The 20,300-nt window shown below is 33.8% G+C and overlaps 2 protein-coding genes across 3 annotated transcripts in view; one reads left to right on the top strand and one right to left on the bottom strand.

The window, feature by feature from the left end:
* The window catches only part of LOC126747010 (uncharacterized), a 50,029-nt gene extending 45,456 nt beyond the window's left edge, over window positions 1-4,573 (top strand). The window contains exon 11 of the mRNA XM_050455478.1: window positions 4,359-4,573. Coding sequence (XP_050311435.1) covers window positions 4,359-4,496 — 138 coding nt within the window. The 3' untranslated portion in view covers window positions 4,497-4,573. The remainder of the gene's footprint in view (window positions 1-4,358) is intronic.
* A 34-nt stretch (window positions 4,574-4,607) lies between these two features.
* Window positions 4,608-20,300, bottom strand: part of LOC126747019 (protein N-terminal asparagine amidohydrolase-like) — a 33,894-nt gene continuing 18,201 nt past the window's right edge. For both annotated transcript variants that reach the window (XM_050455497.1, XM_050455496.1), the window contains exon 6: window positions 4,608-20,027. In XM_050455497.1, the coding sequence (XP_050311454.1) occupies window positions 19,853-20,027 (175 nt within the window). In that variant the 3' untranslated portion in view covers window positions 4,608-19,852. The remainder of the gene's footprint in view (window positions 20,028-20,300) is intronic.

The raw sequence follows: 20,300 nt of genomic DNA, 5'->3' as shown, positions 1-20,300 counted from the left end.
ATGGTACAGCCTTTATATTTTGATGTTATCTATTTAACTTTTAATTTGATATATTATATATTTCTCAGCCATGTAAGTTCCTAAAAAGATCAAATTTTAAACCTCACTTTAAGAGACCATCTTGATTAACTTATTACCCATAGCCCAACTTAATCAACAATATACAGAGTCATTGAAAATTAAATTAAAATTATTTATTTAATAAAATGGTGAAAAGTCTATTTTTTTAAATGGAACGCTCTATATTATATTTTATTTTAATAGATAATTAAAATATCTTAGTAATCCTATAGTAGTAGTAGCCACGTATTGGAAGTAAATACTTATTTTCCTGAAGTCTGATAATTTTAGACATTTTTATTTTGTAAATTAAGTTAATTTAGTTTTCATAGCTAACTAAGAAACTAAAATGTCATAATGCTTTAATAAATGACAGTGAAAGTTTTAGTTTATAATAAACTTAATTAAAAAAAAGGAACATTATTATTAACTACTCAAATGAAGTTTTGATAGGACTATTTATTTTCCATGGACATATTGCTCAAATAATAGTAAGAACATGTAGAAAATTTAACACAATGTATCTAGATTTACAACCAATGGATAAAAAATCTTATTTGTACTAAAAAATACTTCGTTAGTTATACGCAAAAGTAACAAAAGAAAAAAATATTATTATAGAAAATTTTTGAAATGACTACCATTATGCTCTTAAACATTTTTTATAACATCGTTTTCTGGTGGATAGTGGATACATTCGTCGCTCTTCTAATTTCGCTTTCGTCTAGCTCTTCGAAACAGGTAATACCTCGCTGACAACAGCTCTTCTTTACTGTTTACTGGTACAGTAATGTATGGATAGTCCGAACCCCGTATAATCCGAACTACTCTATAATCCGAACGCCCCAATTCCGTAAATTTGATTCCATAATATGAACACCCTGAATTTCGTAATCCGAACTGTCGGTACGTACGCGAGCGTGGGCGTCTAGTGCGAAAAGATGATGCAACGTTTAATTTATGTGAGTAGTTCATAATTATTATTGTAAGTTTGTTTTTGCAGCAAGACGTTGCGTGGTTTTTTAGTGGTTTTGACGTGTTTTATGGAAAAAGTAGAGTTATGTAGTTGTGTTGTGAGTTGCAAGCATGTCACATTAAGTCTTAAACAAAAGGCTGAATTTTTACGTCTGCTGGATTCCGGATGTTCATTCACGTCCTTGGCGACACGCTTTAATGTCGGGAAGTCAACAAAATCCGATATCAAGAAAAAAAGAGTAAAATTAATCGTTACGTGTCGCGTACTGAAAAGGGCCGGGAACAAGAAAAACGATGCGCAAAGCGGAATTTTCTGTTGTTGAAGATGCAGTGTATACATGGTTTTTGCAACAGAGAGCACGACATGCACCAATTTCCGAAGCAATCATACTTTAAAAGGCTCGCCAATTTTTCAGAGAAATGAATAATGACAAAGGAGTCAACTTCGAAGCTAGCAGAAGATGGTTTCAAGGCGTCAAACACAGATTTGGGATCCGCTCGTTGAAAGTTACCGGCGAAAAGCTGTCTAGTGACGAAAATGCTGTGAAACCCTTTTGTATAGAACTCAAACAAAAAATTGAGCAACGGTCTTTCTTCAGAGCAAATCTATAACGCGGACGAATCTGGTAAAATTAGTACACGCAGACGAAAAGGGTGCCCGGGTCGAAAAATCAGTTAAGACCGTATTACATTTATGCCTTGCGCAAATGCAAGTGGCCCTGAAGGGCCCGTAAAGAGAAAGCCCTTTTAATACTGGACAATGCTTCAGCTCACAGACCAGGCCAAGAACTAGCCAGCCATCATGGTAATATTCAAGTCATGTTTCTTCCATCTAACTGCACTGCCCTGGCTCAGCCGATGGACCAGAATGTGATCCAAAATATAAGTCACCTATCGAAAAAGGCTGCTGCAAGAGGTACTTGTACAAGATGATAAAAATATTGCGCAATATTTAAAGAATGTGTCGCTTAGGGATGCTGTGTTTGCATTATCCGAATCTTGGAAGCAAGTGCCTGAACAAACTGGTGAGAAAATTGTGGTGTCAACTTCTTTCCGCCAAGGACATGGATGAATGGGATGAAGAAGATTTAATACCCCTGCATGCTTTATGAGGAGAAATATCTAATTTTATTTTGTCAGATGAAAGACCTGATCTAGTGGAGTTAGTGAACAAAGTAAATCGTGCTGATAATCTGATAGATAAAACAGAAGTTGAAAAATGGGCAAGAGGTGATGACGAGGAAAATTTGGATAGAGATCTTAGAAGATGATGAGATCATTGCTAATGTCGCAGGAGAAAATCAGAAACCTGATGACGAGGATGAACTTATACAGAAAATGTCCAGCAAAGAAGCGGTGATCTCATTTGATAAGTGTCTACGTTGGGCGGAAGAAAATGAATTGCCACTACATGAAGTGATCCATCTAAGAATTCGACAGAAGGCTGTCGATCTAAGCATCGAAAAACCTGTTCAAAGAACTGGACAATTTTATCCAAAGAAAATATTAAGAGACAATGAAGTATGTCTATATTATAACTGTTTTCTTTAAATACGTAATTACTTTTCTTGTTAGATAAATTTTTACTGAATCTTTTGTTTGATTTCCTGTTAAGTTTATTTTTATTTTGAAATATGCATTTATGTATGCATATAAATAAAGGTTTTTAAATCTATTATGTACAAATATGTTTTATGGTGATAGTGCCTTTATATGGTGAAGAAAGTTATCTATAAACCGAACTTGTTCGGATTATAGAAATCATTTATTATGAATCCTATAATCCGAAAGTTTTGGTAAACCGAACGGGGTCTACCAACTTTCTGTTCGGATCCATACATTACTGTATTGCGTACATTCCTTTATATTATTCCACAAAAAAATCAAAGGGTGTCAGATCTGGCGATCTCGCCGGCCAATCCCATACGCCTAAACTATTTATCATCAAACATGTCGTGCTTGTTGCACTGTTTTCACACTGAGGCGAGGCTCCATCAAGTTGAAATCAACCAGTACGAAAATCTTACAATGACAGGTTTTCCAAAAAATTAGTTACAACACTTCGCCGAATAGATACCGGCGAATTCGAAAATATACGTCTCTGGACATCTTATGAGAAAAAATCGGCGTATGTAGTAAATTATCCTGTGACCAGTACTCCTTCATATCGAGTTTTTTGACGCAGGAAATACATACATTTCTGAAAGATTAACATCTTTCCACTTTTTAGCTTTCTCTTGAGCGGCATATCGGTTAGTCTCTACGACAATTATAATTACTATTTCTTTTATTTTGGTCAAATTAAGCTTTAATATTATCAAATGTCACGTTATGTAATTTGGCAGAAAGACCAATTTAATGTTTGTTAAAAATTAGGACGCTTGGAGTAATTTTTGATCTCGAATAAAGATTTAACAATTAACGAATAAAATTTGTTAAAAGTCATTATTTTAATGAGGCGTTCTTTATTTTCGTCCTATATTGCCTATGTTTAACAGTAAAATTTGCTTCGTTTACATTTTTCCACTCCGGTAAGCGCTAATATCAGCTATATTAAATACAATATGAAGTAGATTAACCCCGATACAACGCCATCACTTAGAATAAAGACGGACATATAAAATTATTTGTGTTGACAAAGAAAGAGAATCAAAATGTTTGCATAATATTGTCTCGGTAACTTCTTAGTAACTAGCACTGCACAATTCCTACTTTATGATATCCCGAAAACCACTATGGGACGTTAAAAAGAAGTTCCCGGGACGATAGAATTACGTATTTGCAACAGCAAAATCATTCCCAATTTTGGTAAAAAAGTGGTAACAGAACGGTGCCTAAACAGTTCCCGCGACTAGTAACCACAACTTTAAAGTATTCTTTATAGTCGCGATTACGTAGCTGTTGCCAAAAATGCTAGTTGGGGAATCCCTTTTATGCAATGTATAAAAATAGCATTGAAAAAATAAAAAAAAGTTTTTGAGATACATTTATTACAAAAAACACACTGTATCCTTGTTTGATATCCAATACGTAATTTGAATCAATAACTTCGTTACACTTGACTTGTTAACGTTTTAACTTCATTACACTTGAAAAAAGATGAGAAAAAATATTTTTTTTTAGTAATTTTATTGTTTAAGTGCCTCAGAATTTTATAAAATATTTTTAATTCCTGAAAGCGTAAAATTACTGTAAAAAGATATAAAAAACGACTTTAAGTATGGAAAAAATGGCTCCTTAAAGGTTATCCCTTATAATGGCACCACTCTGTATAAGAAAAACACCTTTCCAAGTAAATTTTTCACACTAAACCTGATTTTCAGCAAGTGGAAGATTTGGAAAAATGCCTGACCGAAAAGCAAAGAGTCTTGGACGAAACCCGAAGCCAACTGCAACTGAAATCCTCCATTTTGGACAGCATCACTAAAATGGCCAACTCCTCCCAAAATGGCCTCATATAACGTAAAAATTATTAACTAAGTTAAGGAGGTTAACGTGTAAATAGGTACTTTATTAATTAAAAAAAAATGCCCCCAAATGGTTTTTTTTTCTTGCGAATAATAAACACGTAATATAAAAATATCATATATTGATTTTTAACATACTGGAATTATTTAAAATAACACTAATTAATTCTATTTACAATAACTTTGCAAGTATATAAGTTCCGCAAGTACATAACTAAAAACTAACAAAAAATCAGCCTTATATACAGCACTTTCCAGTCGTAACGTTCGATAAAAATATACGCTCTAGTAACTACTATTTATTATTTGTAAAAATATATTTATTATTATAGTAATAAAATTCTATATGATTTTTTCTAATAGAAAGGTCAGTCCTTGTATACAGGATATCTGAGATTATTGCCACTTTATTTATAAATTACGCGCTTAGATCACCGGGTTCAATATCAACATTTATCACAACCCCTACTATATATTTGTCGCAACAAGAAACAGGATAACAAGTTGAGATTTCCTATAAAAAATCTCAGTTAATTAACGGATTATTCTTATTTTTCAAGCAGTTTTTGCAAAAAAATCGTCTAGGAGACTAAGAGGTTTTCAGACAGTTTGGGAATAATTTTTTTAAATTTAACTTCTATTATAGATTATAACTTAAAAAGTATTCGAGGGAGTTTTATGAGATTTTTACTGAAGTTGAGGCAATTTTTAAGGAACATTTTAATATATTATATATAATTCTTGTAGCTCAAGAACTTTTTGAGTTAAACTCAGGTTTGTAAAAGGTGGACCTAGGAGGCTAAAAATGGAAATGTAGAAATTTTATAGACAAATTTGAGTGTAAGTCAACAAATGGTAGAAAGTTTTTTATGTTTCTTTTAAGAAAGTATTCGGGGATTCCTGAGAAATATTTTTTTGGGTGCAAAACTAAGTGAGCTGCAACAGTTTTGGTTCATAGCAATTTTTCCCTTTAATATCTCACTTCGCTTCATGGTAACTCAAAAATTATTTGAGGCATTTTAATGAGGTTCTCGCTCAAAGTTAAAAAAAATCCAAGGAGTATTTTGATACCCGAAGAATTCTTGCAGCTCAAAAATTAGTTACACTCAGATTTGCGAAAGATGGACCTAGAAGGCTAAAAATGTAAATTTACGAAGGAAATTTAATTTGGTATACATATATAGATAATTATATTTCGTCCTCATCTCGTAAATAAGAACACTATGTAGTCTCCCTGACTCTACCGAATACCACGAATTTAAAAGCAACGCAAAAAATTCGCCCCAATACAAGGGCACCCCGACACCCGCCCGCTCGGTCTATGCAACTCATTCCTTGTTCTCGTGCCGAATAGTTACGTCGCGTGTGTTTCTTTCATAGTGTCAAAATTTTTGTTATTTCATTAGATAAATTTAATATGTCGGTTAATCGCAATAAAAGACGTTATAGTTTTTCGGCGGATAGTGATAGCTATAATTATGTACAGTGGAAAATTTCTAAACTTAAAAAACGTTTAAAATCGAAATATCGTCGGGCTCGACAAAGGAGTGTGTCTCGGAATCGTCGCCATTCCACGCCTTCAGTTTCAAATTTTAGCCCCGCTAGAGGTTTGGGTGAGCGGGGTAAGGGTAAGTACAGTGAAGACAGTTCTGATAATGTACCGTTATCCGAGTTGGCCAGAAGGGTCGACCCTGACCTTGATATTGGCGGTTTAGCAGGTAAATAAAAGGATACTTTATTGTTGTTTTATATTTTTGGGGAAAGAATTGATAGGACAATGTTTTCTTACTACTTCTCTTTATGGTATTCTTGAATTATTATGGTAACTGGCTCAAAGAATTAGGTAGTTGTAAAATATTATGGCGTATTTACATTCCTAATTTTCCTGAAAGCTGTGTACAAAACTTCCTGTGAATTGTAGAATATTATGGCATATTTTATTTTTAAGTTCAAGCAATAACAGTTGTTCACACAGGATTTGGTTATAAAATATAATATTATGGTATATTTTACTTTTCTGGTTTTTGGAATATAAGGCTTGTGAAATATTATGGCATATTTTACATTTCCGGCAATTATTTGTGGCAAAATATTCTGATACAAAATGTTTCCTTTTAGAAATTATTTCGACGAATGATGAAAATCTTCCTCCAACCCCGTCTCTAGATGAGGAAGTTTTGGTATTGTTGGGAGATGAGGAGCCAATTCAGGAGTTGTTTGGTTCCAAGATCCACTGCGATCTGGCAAGCAGATGGATATATTATTGGAGAAGGGCTGAAGCGAAGAAAACCATCAAAAATTAATAGGGAAATATCCACCCGTGGAAAATTGTCCACTTTTAAAAAGTCCACGCCTTAATTCTGAAGTGGCGTCGGCTATTAATGAGCAGGTTCTGCGTCGCGACACCAATCTTGCAAGGATTGCAGGATCAAATGGGTTCTACTCTCTCAGCCCTAGGTCAACTTACTTCTGAACTACTTTCAGAAAGGGGGGGGAGGGAAGTAAGCCTCAAACGGATAGAGCAAGTTAGTGATACCAGGAAATTGCTTGCGGATTTCCATCATAAATATTCAGTCATTCGACGTGATCTACTCCTCTTGAATTTACGAAAAGACCTAAAGGATACCTTGACCAATGTCTCCGTAGATGGCTGGTTATTTGGCAGCAATCTGGGAAAACGTATCAAGGCTAGCAAGGAGGTGAAAAGAACTGCCTTGGATCTAAAGCCCTTCAGTTCTTATTTTACGAGAAAACCATTATCAGGCGCATCTTTAAACTTGTACCGTCCACCTCGCGTACCAACACGCAGGGACACCACTCGGGGTGGACGTCGTCAGGGTGCAGCCATAGCCCCATCATCATCCCAACAGAGACAAAGATTGTTTCAGCGCGGCTCGAATGCACAAGCGCAGGAACGTCAGTCGAGATCGAATGTTCGAACCAAAGACAGTCGCCGAAGATATTAGATAAGTTGGGTCGCTTAAAATATTTTTTAACCGAATGGCAGCCGGGTATTACCCCGGATAAAAATTATTTTATCTTGGATTACCGGACTTTATTAGAGCTCCAGTTCAAAAATTTAAATCTTCAGAACCGATTTGGTCGCTTTCTGAGAAAAAATGTCTTGAAAATTCCATTAATGGCCTTTTAAAGAGTTTAATCACACTGTGGGCGAATTTATTTCCAGTACCTTTTTAGTACCTAAGCCTGATGGATCTAGCCGTCTTATTTTAAATTTAAAATCTTTGAATGTTTTTATTAGAACAAAACATTTTAAATTAGAAGATAGGCGGACAGTATGCAATATTGTGCAAAAAAATGCATACATGTGTACCCTTGATTTAGAGAATGCATATTTTCTATTACCTATTGATAAAAAATTTTAAAAATATTTAAGGTTTAAGTTCTCAGGAAAACTTTTTGAATATAATTGTATGCCCTTTGGCCTTAACTGCGCACCATACATATTTACCAAGCTTATGAAACCAATAATTTCTATTTTTAGAGCTAGAGGTTTCCTTTCAGTTATATATTTAGATGATTTTTGGTTATTTGGGGAATCATTTGAAAAATGTTCCAAAAATGTTAAAACTACAATTTCAGTTCTTGAGCAATTTGGATTCATTATAAATTACGAAAACAGTGTGTTAATGCCCTCACAGCTACGTCGTTATCTGGGTTTTTAACTATAATTCTGTAGATATGACCGTTTCTCTTCCTCAAGATAAGAAACCAGTTCTTTTAAATTTAATCAAACAAAATTTGGGCAACTAGCAAGAAATGCACTATTCGCTTTTTTGCATAATTTGTTGGGAAGATAGTTTCTGTATGCCCAGGTATTTGTTATAGTTGGGCACATACAAAATTGTTTGAAAGAGAGAAGTTTTTGTCCTTAAGGCGATCTGGTGGAAATTATGATAAATATATGAATATTACTACCATCCTTCATAATGACCTTAGGTGGTGGTTGTGTAATATCCCACATGGCTCAAATTCTATAAGAAGAGATTCATTTTATTTGGAAATTTTTTCAACTGGTTGGGGTGCCTGTTGTAGGGATATGAAAAGTAATGGTTTCTGGTCTTTAGAGGAAGAGAAGGAGCATATAAATTATCTGGAATTATTAAAGGCAGTCTTTTTCGCATTAAAGTGTTTTGTCAACGACCTTCGTGGTCATAATATTTTATTGCGGATTGATAATACAACCGCCATTGCCTATATTAATAGAATGGGGGGTATCCAGTACCCTAAGTTAAATAAGCTTTTTTTTTGATATCTGGCATTGGTGTGAAGAAAGAAAAATGTACATATTTGCTTTATATATTAACTCAAAAGATAATATAATTGCAGATGAACAGTCTCGGAAGGTAAATTTAGTAACTGAATGGGAATTAAATAACAAATATTATGAAGAGATTCTTTGCTTTTTTGATGCTCCAAATATAGACCTTTTTACGAGCAGGCTCAACAAAAAATGTTCTAAATTTGTATCCTGGCATCGTGACCCTGAGGCTTTCTGGGTGGATGCCTTTACTTTTGTAAAGTTGGGAACGCCTAAAATTCTATGCTTTCCCTCCTTTTTCCCTTATTCTTCGGGTGTTACAGAAAATTATTCAAGATAAGGCAGAGGGTATCGTAATTGCCCCATATTGGCCTACACAACTATGGTATCCTATTTTCACTTCTCTTCAAAGACATCCTCCAGTTTTTCTTCCACCTAATATAAATTGACTTTTACCCGTTAATAGGTCAACACCACACTCCATATGGGCACAACTTACCCTGGTTGCCGGATTTTTATCCGGCAAGCATTAGAGTCACGAGGAGTCCCAGGTTCTGCTTTAGAGGTATGCATAGCATCATTAACAGAATCTACCTTAAAGCAGTACAATACGGGCTTAAAGTTATGGTGGCATTTCTGTGGTACAAGTAGATTTTTTTTTCTGCATCGGTACCAATAGTTATAGAATTCCTTCAACTTGAATTTGAGAAGGGTGTATCTTATGGAACCCTTAATTCTCACAGATCAGCCTTAGATTTAGTTTTAGGTCCGGAATTGGCACAGGATTTTAGGGTTAAAAGGTTTTTTAAAGGTATTTTTCAGTTAAGGCCAAATAAACCAAGGTACACAAATACTTGGGACCCAGCTATGGTTTTGAGTTATTTAAAAACATTAGAAATTAAAAACATTTCCTTGGAACTTCTTACATCAAAATTGGCTATGCTACTAGCACTCAGCTCAGGACAGAGGGTGCAGACCTTATCTTTAATTGATTTAAAAAATATACAGTTTTCTGATCACGGAGTAAAAATTCAGATTGATGGAAGATTAAAAACTTCCGGCCCGAATAGGCTTCAACCCGTCATTTGTTTACCTTTTTATACGACTGATCCCGATATTTGTGTATCAAAAAATTTATTACTAATTAAGTATATAAGATATGTAAGTACTTATGCAATATTTTTTGTTCGTTAATTTAGAATTTATTTTTTGTTTTTTTTGTGTGTTTCCTCATTGACAAATAAATGCTTTTAAAAAACAGCGACTTACAATTCAGTGCTGAAAATTATGAAGTTAAGTTTTCTTCTTTAAACATCTACATAGTGTTCTTATTTACGAGACGAGGACGAAATATAATTACTAGATCAAACGAACTTACCTGAAGTGAAGTTCGATCTTAATTATATGAGTCCTCGTCGAAGTAAATAAGACCCACCCTTCCCTTTGTAATTTAAATTAACCCCCTTCTTTTCTTAACTACTATAATTTTCAGCGAGATCTTTAAAGAATGAGTTGCATAGACCGAGCGGGCGGGTGTCGGGGTGCCCTTGTATTGGGGCGAATTTTTTGCGTTGCTTTTAAATTTGTGGTATTCGGTAGAGTCAGGGAGACTATAGTGTTCTTATTTACTTCGACGAGGACTCATATAATTAAGATCGAACTTCACTTCAGGTAAGTTCGTTTGATCTAGTAATTTTGAGCGTAATTCAAAAGGGGATTTTTATATATTTTTTTAAGAAACTGTAGAGGGTTTCCTGAGGATGAGTTTCCTGTACAAGACAGTATTTTAGGTGCAAAACTAACTAGCAGCTACAGCAGTAATGGTTCATAGCACTTTTTCTCATTAAATTCTCACTTCTACTCATGATAACTCAAAAACTATTCCAAGCTTATAATAAGGTTTTCACTCAAAATTGGGGCAATTTCGAAGGAACAATTTAATATATAAGTAATTGATCCTCAGGAAACTCTTTACATCAGAGCAAAATAATGGTGAAATTATCTTGTATGGTTTCGAGGTTATGCCAAGAAATGTCTCCCAATGAGTTATAAACAATTCCAGCTGAAAAAAAAAGGGAATTTATCCATCAATGCATCCTCAAAAACTCCAGGGACCCTTTTTGTACATTTATTTATATAAGATCAAAATTAACATAAACATCACATAGAGTCTCACTAAGCACCTAGTTGTATTGAAGATCTACCTAATTTTAAGAATGTATTTTTGAATTATGTTTAACTTGTCTAGAGTCGAAACCATGATTTCTATGAATATCTTGAGGAAAATGCTTGATTCCAAATGCCCGGAAGAGATGCGTTAAGGAAGTTCTTTCAATAAGCCTTAAATCAGGTCCTCAAGCAGGCCAAAAAAAGCCTCAAAATGCTAAAAATGTTAGGAGTTAGATTTAACATTATATACAGACAATTTTGACAGTAAGGTAAACAACCAGTTATTGACATTTCACCAATCATTGACACCATTCTACAATTTTCCCTAAAATAAGAAAACGCATTTGAATTTCATATTAAATGTGAAACCTATGCAATCCTCTGTGAATCTGACAACCTTGAACATATTTCCAGAGTTTTCTGGTCAGTTCATGTTGTAAACCCGTGTTCCAAATTTTTGGTGTTTTTTGTGCTCCTTAGTGTAAAAAATAAGGTAAGTACTTTTTTGTGACCCATTTTAAAAATTTAGCATTAGTATGTATTGTTATTTTCCGTGGTTTATTTTTGTTTAAAAAGTTAAAAGTAGATAAAATGAATTAAAAAATCTCCCCATATTTATTTGTTGAACAAGAAAATGGAGGTGTCAATAACTGGTTTCAAGGAATATTCCTTCCATCAGTTATGGACACAACTGTCAACTATTGGTTTTTAATCATTTTGACCAATCACATTTTGACTGTGAAATACGTATCAAAACAATGTTGCCAATATTTCATTTTTTTCAAACAAAGTAGGAACAACAGTGTCAATTACTGGTTTAATGATGACAATATTTGGATGAGCCAAAACTAAATATATTTAAGTCCTTCGCCTAGAAGAAATTATACCTCTGACCAAATGACAGCTGCACTGGCGGAAGTAAGAAATGGTGTACCAGTTGCAGTGGCTGCTCGAAACCACCATGTTCCACGGACAACCCTACTTCATAAGATGCAAGGAAAGTCTGAAGTTGTTTGTACCATGGGGCCCTCAACAATACTTAGCAAGCATGAGGAATCCCGGAATGGGCTTGTTGCCGACTTTTTTTTTTCGCAATTTTTTTCATAGAATTCAACAACACTTAACATCCTAAGTAAACTGTAAAAATTTCAGCTTTCTATGTATATCCAATCTTTAGATATTCGACGTTAAATATTGAATATCCGTAAAAGCCGCTCCCTCCATTTTTGACGTCACGCCGCAGCAGCTCTTTGCGGGCGGCCGACCCCGAACGCATTTGAGTCGGACATTTCAGTGTTTTTGATGTTATTATCTAGTTCGCCGCTATAAAAAAGGGTCTATTTTGTTTGATGCCTGAATGTAATAAAACACTATTATTATTAGTTAAACTATTGTTTTGATTAGTGGAGTTTTGTGCAATGTTTTCAGTCGAAAGAGGCTTCATAAAGGCAGATTCTGGGAATTTGCCAGAAGTAGATATGTTCATGGTGCTGGATTATTTTAATAAAAATAAAGACTTTATAAGTTCAGAAATGCGTGGAATAAAATTGATAAGGTAAGTAGTCAAGTTATAGGTATAATATACCACTATAGTAATAGGTAAAAATAATAGAGTAAAGAGTGATAGGTACCGGGCGTCTCATTTTAAGTAAGATAACAAAATAACTTGGAAAGTTTGGCGCTGGCGACTATACTGCGCTTTTTTCACATAAATACTAGTATTAATGTGAAAAAAGAGTGGGTTGCTCGATATATGAAAAAAAAATATGGCACAAAGCGCCCCACGCTTTTTTCACGCTTTTTACTAGTATTTTCCGTTTATTATTGTTTTCAGCTTAGATTAAAAATTATTTTTTACTTTTTAGTTTGATATGCTCTAAAAGCGTGTTTTTTTAAACTATATTTATTTATTGTTATTATTATAATTATTTCTTTTTGGATAATTTATTAAATTGCTATCTACGTATTTAAAATAATTTATTTTGTAATAAGTGTATTGGGTTAGGTAGATTAGCTTTGGCTAGACTTCGCCTATGTACATTTTTGGTACTAATAAAGACAATAATATTTATTTATTTATTTATTTATTTAAACTAAATCTTCCGATTTGATAGGAAAACCATTAATTTCAGGTCTGGTAGAAAAGATAATGCCATTGGATATGTACAAGTCAAACAGCAAGGAGTACTTTGTGAACTAAAAGCTAAAATTACGCCAGAACATAAATAAAGTCAAAAAATTACGACGTGTTCTGTGTTATTAACACTAATGAAAAAGAAGTAGTGGAAGCAAAATGTCAGGGCTGTGCAGCGTCAGAAGGAGGATGTAAACATGAAGTAGCATTTTTGATGTGGTTGCATCGACGTAGTGAAGAACCTTCTCCAACAGAAAAAGTATGTTATAGGAAAAAGTCAAAGTTATCATCTGCTCCGATAACAAAAAAATTTATTTCATCATCTGATTTTGGAAAAGAAATTAAAGCGGTGTATAATGATTCGGTACTACAAGAATATATATATACAGCTAAAAGGCAGAAAATTGAAAATACCTTAATGCGATATGAAAACATTGATAAATATTCGGATCTTTCAATCCATAGCTTAGCAATTTCATACAAAAATTCCTTACAAGCAGAAATAAGCTCAACATGCTTTGTTGAATTTATTAAAACAAAAATGAAAAATCAGTTAATTTTAGATGTAGAAAAAGATACTAGAAAACAGAGTGAGAGCAATATTTGGCAGGAAATGAGATATGGGCGAATTACTGCATCAAAGGCTTATGCTGTGACCAGCTGTCGAGTTTTAGATGGATGTTTAGTCGAAAGCATTTTAGGGGCAAAACTTTTTCAAACAAAAGCAATGAAGAGGGGATTAAATCTGGAAAGTGACATTTTAAAAGTATTGGAAAACCAAATGGGGCAAAAATTCTCGAAAGCAGGTATATTTCTTTCTCAAGAAAATCCTCTAATAGGTGTCTCTCCTGATGCTATAAATAGTACATCTGTAGTTGAAATTAAAAGTCCAACAACCGAAAAATCATGTTTAAATTACATAGATTCCAACGGAAATATTAAGAAAAAATACTTGTATCAAATTCAGATACAAATGTATCTTAGTAATAGAGCGCATGTAATTTTTGTCATCTCACATCCCGATTTTGAAAAATCAAAAAAAATTACAATTAAACATTGTGATTTTGATGAAAAACTTGTGAAATCTGTAATAAAACAACTGAATAAATTTTGGTTGGAAAACATTTTTAATAAAATAATGTAAAATATTACTCTGTGTACTTATTTCACTAAATAATCTTGTAAATTAATAATTCCACAAACTATTTGCACTACTAAATCTAAATATTTAACTAAACTTAAATGAACACTAGCATGAGGCTGAAGAATGGAAAATTCCCTTATTCGAGAAATCACTCGTTCAACATGTATTTTTAAGCTTGCAATTCTTTTTCATTCTGTAACTTCATTCTTCGAACTTTTTTGACTTGATGAAACAGATGGTGGTCTAACCAGTTGATTATTATTGGCTAAAAGTTGATTTTCGAGATGCTTAAACCCTCTGTCGGCCATTACTTGAGCCCCTGGATCTAATTTTGCCAAAAAAGTTGATTCTTCAACTATCATTTTATCAGTAGTTCTACCACCAAAGCCACTAGAAATGTAAGAAATAAAACCATTTGGTGTACATGCTATTAAATATTTCATAGTGTTACAACCTTTATATTCTGACCATGAAAGAGACTGTAGTATTGGGTTGCTTGGTTTTTGTATCGATATTTCAAAACAGTCAATAATACATTGAACATTTTTATATCTATGCCTAAAGGGAATAGGAAGTTTTTCTTGGACATCATTTAATGATTTAAATTGCACAAATGGATAAAGGTAACCTGCTAATAAAGGTATAGTTTTTTTGAATAATATTACATACCCTAGCAACTTGTATGCCAAAATCGTCAGCTAATATTCTATAGGATAAATTTAGTTTTATCTTTTTGAAAGTTAAAAAAATATCTAATCTATCTAATTTACATTTTTGCGCTAGAATATTTACAATAAACAATGAATGGCTAGGAATACCTATATAAAGTTTTGGATTTCTTTCTATTAAAAACGTAGATCTTTTTCGTATTTCTTCTGAAAAGTCCATATTCTCCATATATTGCGTATTGTCAGAATCCGACATACTTAGCTGTGACAAGCTAAATGTGGACGTAGAGCCGCTAGTGGAAATAGAGATAGAATTATTTTTTTCAGCAAACCGCATTATCTTCGAATCATTTTGCTTAAATGCACATTTTCTTTTTTTCTTCTCTTTTTCCACTGGCACCAAATCATCTGGCATACATTGAATTCCCTTGCTGCGACTTTCTACCTTAAATAAAACTTGAATGCCTACATCTTTTTGTTTCGGTTCTGTTTCGCTTGTCACGTTATCTTCTTGCTCAACATCCTAGATTTCAGCAGAAGTCCCAGGAAGTAGTAAACTATGAATCAAAGACCGCTGTTCTTTTTTTTGTAAAAACTTCGACTGTTTCGCTTTATGTGCTGTTACTCGACTTTTTTGGCAATCAAAAAATCTCGGTACTACATTTGGCTTAATAAGAATATTACCTTTTTTCATAGTTTTTAAATACATATAATTTTCTATGTTTTCTTTTACCTAAAAGAGGTTAAAGATATAAAATATTTTTTATTCTGCGTTATCATCGCAAACTTTAACTTACATCAAAATGATCCTCACAACAATAAACGTGTGATTTACCAGAAACAAAAATTTCTCGACGCATAGCTTTTTGCCAAACCTTCCTAGCTGTAGGATCAGAAGGCACGTTTATAAATAGTTTCTCAGGGGCATTTTTTGAGGTATTAGGACACTCAGGTACAATACAATATTTCCTCGTAGTTTTTTTGTCAGTCATGGTACACCAGAAATTAAATTAAAAAAAATTACAGAACAGAAAACACCACACGAATACTCGCAACAGACTAAACAAACACGTTTTTTAATTCGATTTCCACTGTTTCTGGCCGTCTCCCGATACCGCGGCGCGGTCGCACCCTCTCATCTGCTGCATCGTGACGTCACCCGAAGCTCCGCCCCGTTTTCGCGTGGAGCAACTTTGTTAATTTTTTTAAGGGGTTAAAAGTAAGAATAAAAATCTAAAAATTTGGAAATTTACTTTATAGGTGTTTTTCTTTCGATTTGTAAAATAAAAAAAAAATCGAGAACGGGCCCATTGGTTAAATGGATTATTGAACTATCTGAAAGACATTTTCCCGTTTCAAAAATGCAGCTTTTAGATTCAGTTCAAAAAATCATGAGTCATTCAGAACGGGCAAAATCGCTTACTAACAATAATCGTCCTAGCGACAAATGGTTTCTGCTATTTTTGAGGAGACATCCGGAAATTTCACAAAGAATATCAATAGAATTTGACAACATCCAGAGAAAGTGTAACTTCAGGACAAATTCATAGATGGTTTCAGGAAATAAAGGAGTAACGTCCCATGATCTCTATCAAGTAACTGATGACCCCAAAAAGGTATTCAATGCAGACGAAAGCGCGTTTTACCTCTCACCCAAAGAAGGAAAAGTTAGCAAAAAAAGGAGACAAAAACATTTATCGTGCAGCAGGAGATGATAAAGAAAACTTAACTGTACTGGTAACAGCTAATGCAGCTGGTAATATTGCACCGCCGATGATAGTTTTGGCCTATGAGCGAATTCCATCTGCCATAACTTCAACTGTGCCTAAAGATTGGGCATTGGGTACATCCGAAAATGGGTGGATGTGTTCAAGCAATTTTTATGAATATATCACCAATATATTCAATCCATGGCTCATAAAACAGAGGATTCAAGAACCTGTTCTCTTTTTTGTAGATGGCCATCTGTCCCACTTAACTCGCCACTTATCAACATTCTGCAGTGATAATGGCGTTGAGTTGATAGCTTTATATCCCAATTCTACACACATCCTTCAGCCTATGGACATTGCAGTATTTAGGCCCCTTAAATTAGCCGACAGAAATGAGGTACAGAATTGGAGGATGGAGAACTTTGGCAATAGGCTTCAGAAGATGCACTTTGGAGGTGTGTTTAAAAAGGCCCTGGAACACATTAAACCAGAAACCATTCAAAATGGTTTTAAATCTTTAGGTTTATGCCCCTTTAATGTTGAAACTGTACATTTTAGTAAAATTTCTGCCAAAAATTACGATTCAAGTGACGTTCCTGTAGTCCCTGCTATGGCTTCAAACGCTACAAAAGATAAGTCCCTGCTTGCCTTGAAAAATTTTGAAAGCAGGATTGACCAAGAGAAGCTAACTACATTCAGGAACTCCTTAAACCAACATTCTTGGGATGGTCCAGTGGAAGATAAGCATTTATTCGAAATTTGGAAAAATTGGACACTAGAAACATGTTCAGATATTCAACATGCAGAAGTAACAAATGAAAAAGGGGCCATGGACTCAGTTGCAGATAATCGATTTAGCCATTATCCCACTAATCTTGCTCCTGCTTCTATTGCCGAAGATCTTTGCACTCCAACAAGAATAACTGCTGATCAGCCGAGCACATCTTATAATAACACTCATGACCAGCCAAGCACCTCCTTTCAAACCCTTGATGCATCAAATGTTCCAACTCCTTTTAAGAAGGAGTTATTTTGGCCCGACCCAAAACCTCAAACAAAAAAAAGGAAAATGAAGGAAAAAATTCCATCTGTTGTCACCTCTGACGCATGGCGAAGGTATCACGCCAAAAAAGAAAACGAAAAAATAGAAGAAAAAGAAAAAAGGAAATTTGAAAGGGAACAGAAACTTTTAAAGAAGAAAGAGAAGCCACAAGATGGTGAGGAAGAATAATGGATAGAAAGTGGAAATAGTTCGGATGATGTAGACCCCTTTAAAGATCCAAACAAATCATTTTGCCAAGTTTCTACCGGAGACATTCAAATAGGAAATTTTATTTCAGTGAATTTTCTTGGCGGCAAAAGAAAGAGCACTACATACCGATATGTTTGTATTGTGCAGGAACTAGTTGACAATGATGACATTAGGGTAATGTTAATGAAATCTTTGGGTGGAGACAAAAAAATGTTTGTGTCTGATGAAAATGATGTGTCATATATAAAAAAAAATAGTGTTGCCTACCCCTGATTTATTATCTTCTGGTGAGCGAATTAAATATGAATTCAAATCACTTGTGGATGTTTTTGAAGCTTAAGTACTAAAACAAAATAATATATCAGGGCCAATGCATGTCATTGTATGCATGTGCATAGATGTTTGTATTTCAGTATGTTTAAATGAAGCTTTTGTAATATATTTCCAAAATATACAATATCACAGTACTTTTAACTGGCCTTTTATTAGTGTCTACTACTGGCTGTCTATCATTGGTTTTTTTGGATATCAATAACACGTATTTTAACAAAACTGATTTTTAAAATTTTTGGAAACGCATATTTATATTCTTAAAGCGTTTCGTTGTATTAATTGCTTAAAGGAAACATTAAATTATATGTTGTAGCAAAATTTTACTGCAAAATATTATATAAAAAATATTTATCATGATTTTCATGAAACACCCCCCCTTGTACTGTCAATAATTGGTTATTTACCTTAACTCAAAAGGTTGTTAAGAGATTTTCATATTTTCCTCAAGAAATTTAAGAGGGTTCCCTGAAGTTGCCTGTACCAAACATTTTTTTAGGTGCAAAAACAACTGAGCTACAGAACTTTTTTCAATAAACATCTAACTTCTATCCATGATAAGTCAAAACCAATTCTAGGCATTTTAATGAGGTTTTCACTCAAAAGTTACACCTAGATTTGCAAAAGGTGGATCTAGGAGACTAAAAATAGAATTTTAGGAGTGATATTTAACTTGGTAAATATTGAGACAAATTTGAGTGTAACTTAGAAAGTTGTTAAGGGATTTTTATATTTTTTTTAATAAATTGTAGGGAGATCTCTGAGGAAAAATTTCCTGTACAAAAAACTTTTTTAGATACAAAATGAGATGAGATATAGCATTTTTGGTTTATAGCACTTTTTTTCCATAAATATATCATTTCTCTCCATGATAACTCTATTTCAGATATTTTAATAAGATTTTTACTGAAAGTTAAGCCAGTTCCTAAGGAACAATTTCATATATAAAGAATTCTTAAATTTTCTGAGTTATACTTAGCAAAAAGTAGGAGACTAAAAATGGAACTTAGGAATGAGATTTATCATGGTATAGTAAGAGAATTTTGAGTGTAATTCAAAGAGTTATTAAGGGATTTTTATATTTCTTTTAAAAAACCGTAGAGGGATCCCTGAAGATGATTTTCCTGTACAAAACATTTATTTAGGTGCAAAAATAACTGAGCTACAGCACTTTTGGTTTATAGCACATTTTTCCATAAATATCTCATTTCTATTCATAAGTCAAAAACTATTCCAGGCATTTTATGAAGGTTTTCACTCAAAGTTGAGTCAATCCCTAAGGAACATTTTCATATATGAAGGATTCTTGTAGCTCAAGAACTTTCTGAGTTATACTCAGATTTGCAAAAAGTGGACCTAGGAAGCTAAAAATGGAATTTTCGATGTGTAACTCAAAAAGTTGTTGAGGGATTTTTATATTTTTTTTTTAAGAAACTGCTAAAAATCCGTAAATCTAAAATTGTTTACAGGAAATCTCAACGTTCAAAATACCTATAAACTCGCCTAAATTTAAAAAACAAGACAACATACTATATAACAAAACCTCCCAATTGTATAAAAAATAAAGTGATAAAAAACATGGCAAATAAACCACTTCATACATCAATAATTCGCATGAACTGGCCATCATCATAAACAATTAAATTAAAAATTCACCTACTAAAAAATGGCCGGGGTCCACAGCCCTGAATGTTCATCCCTTCTGAAAAAATGGGGCCGATTGTCCCCGAAAACGGTCACAGCGGGAAACGGATGTTCGCGAATGTAACTCAAGGTGGCGCGCATCTCCTCTACGAAATGGGGCAGTTCCACGTCCGGAGATGTCGATAAATGCCTAAAAACCATTTTTTCCTTTTTAATCTCATTCGAACTTGTCCCTTAATAAGAGCAATCATCAGCAGGTGACTTTGCCCGAAATGGATTTAACGCGCTTTATCGTGAAGGTGAGCGTTTGGCAACAACGCATCTCTAAAGCGAAGCAGACGGGTCAATGTCACCAGAGATTCGTGCATTTTTTAGTTTGCAAGCGCTTAGTTTTCTTTACGGTTCGAAAAACTAATTTAAACAAAATATATTTATTCAGTACAACAGCAATTCGACTAACAAA

This window comes from Anthonomus grandis, chromosome 18 (genome assembly GCF_022605725.1).
Source record: "Anthonomus grandis grandis chromosome 18, icAntGran1.3, whole genome shotgun sequence".
In the NCBI taxonomy this organism is placed as follows: domain Eukaryota; kingdom Metazoa; phylum Arthropoda; class Insecta; order Coleoptera; family Curculionidae; genus Anthonomus; species Anthonomus grandis.
This window is presented reverse-complemented; position numbering and strand designations above follow the sequence as displayed.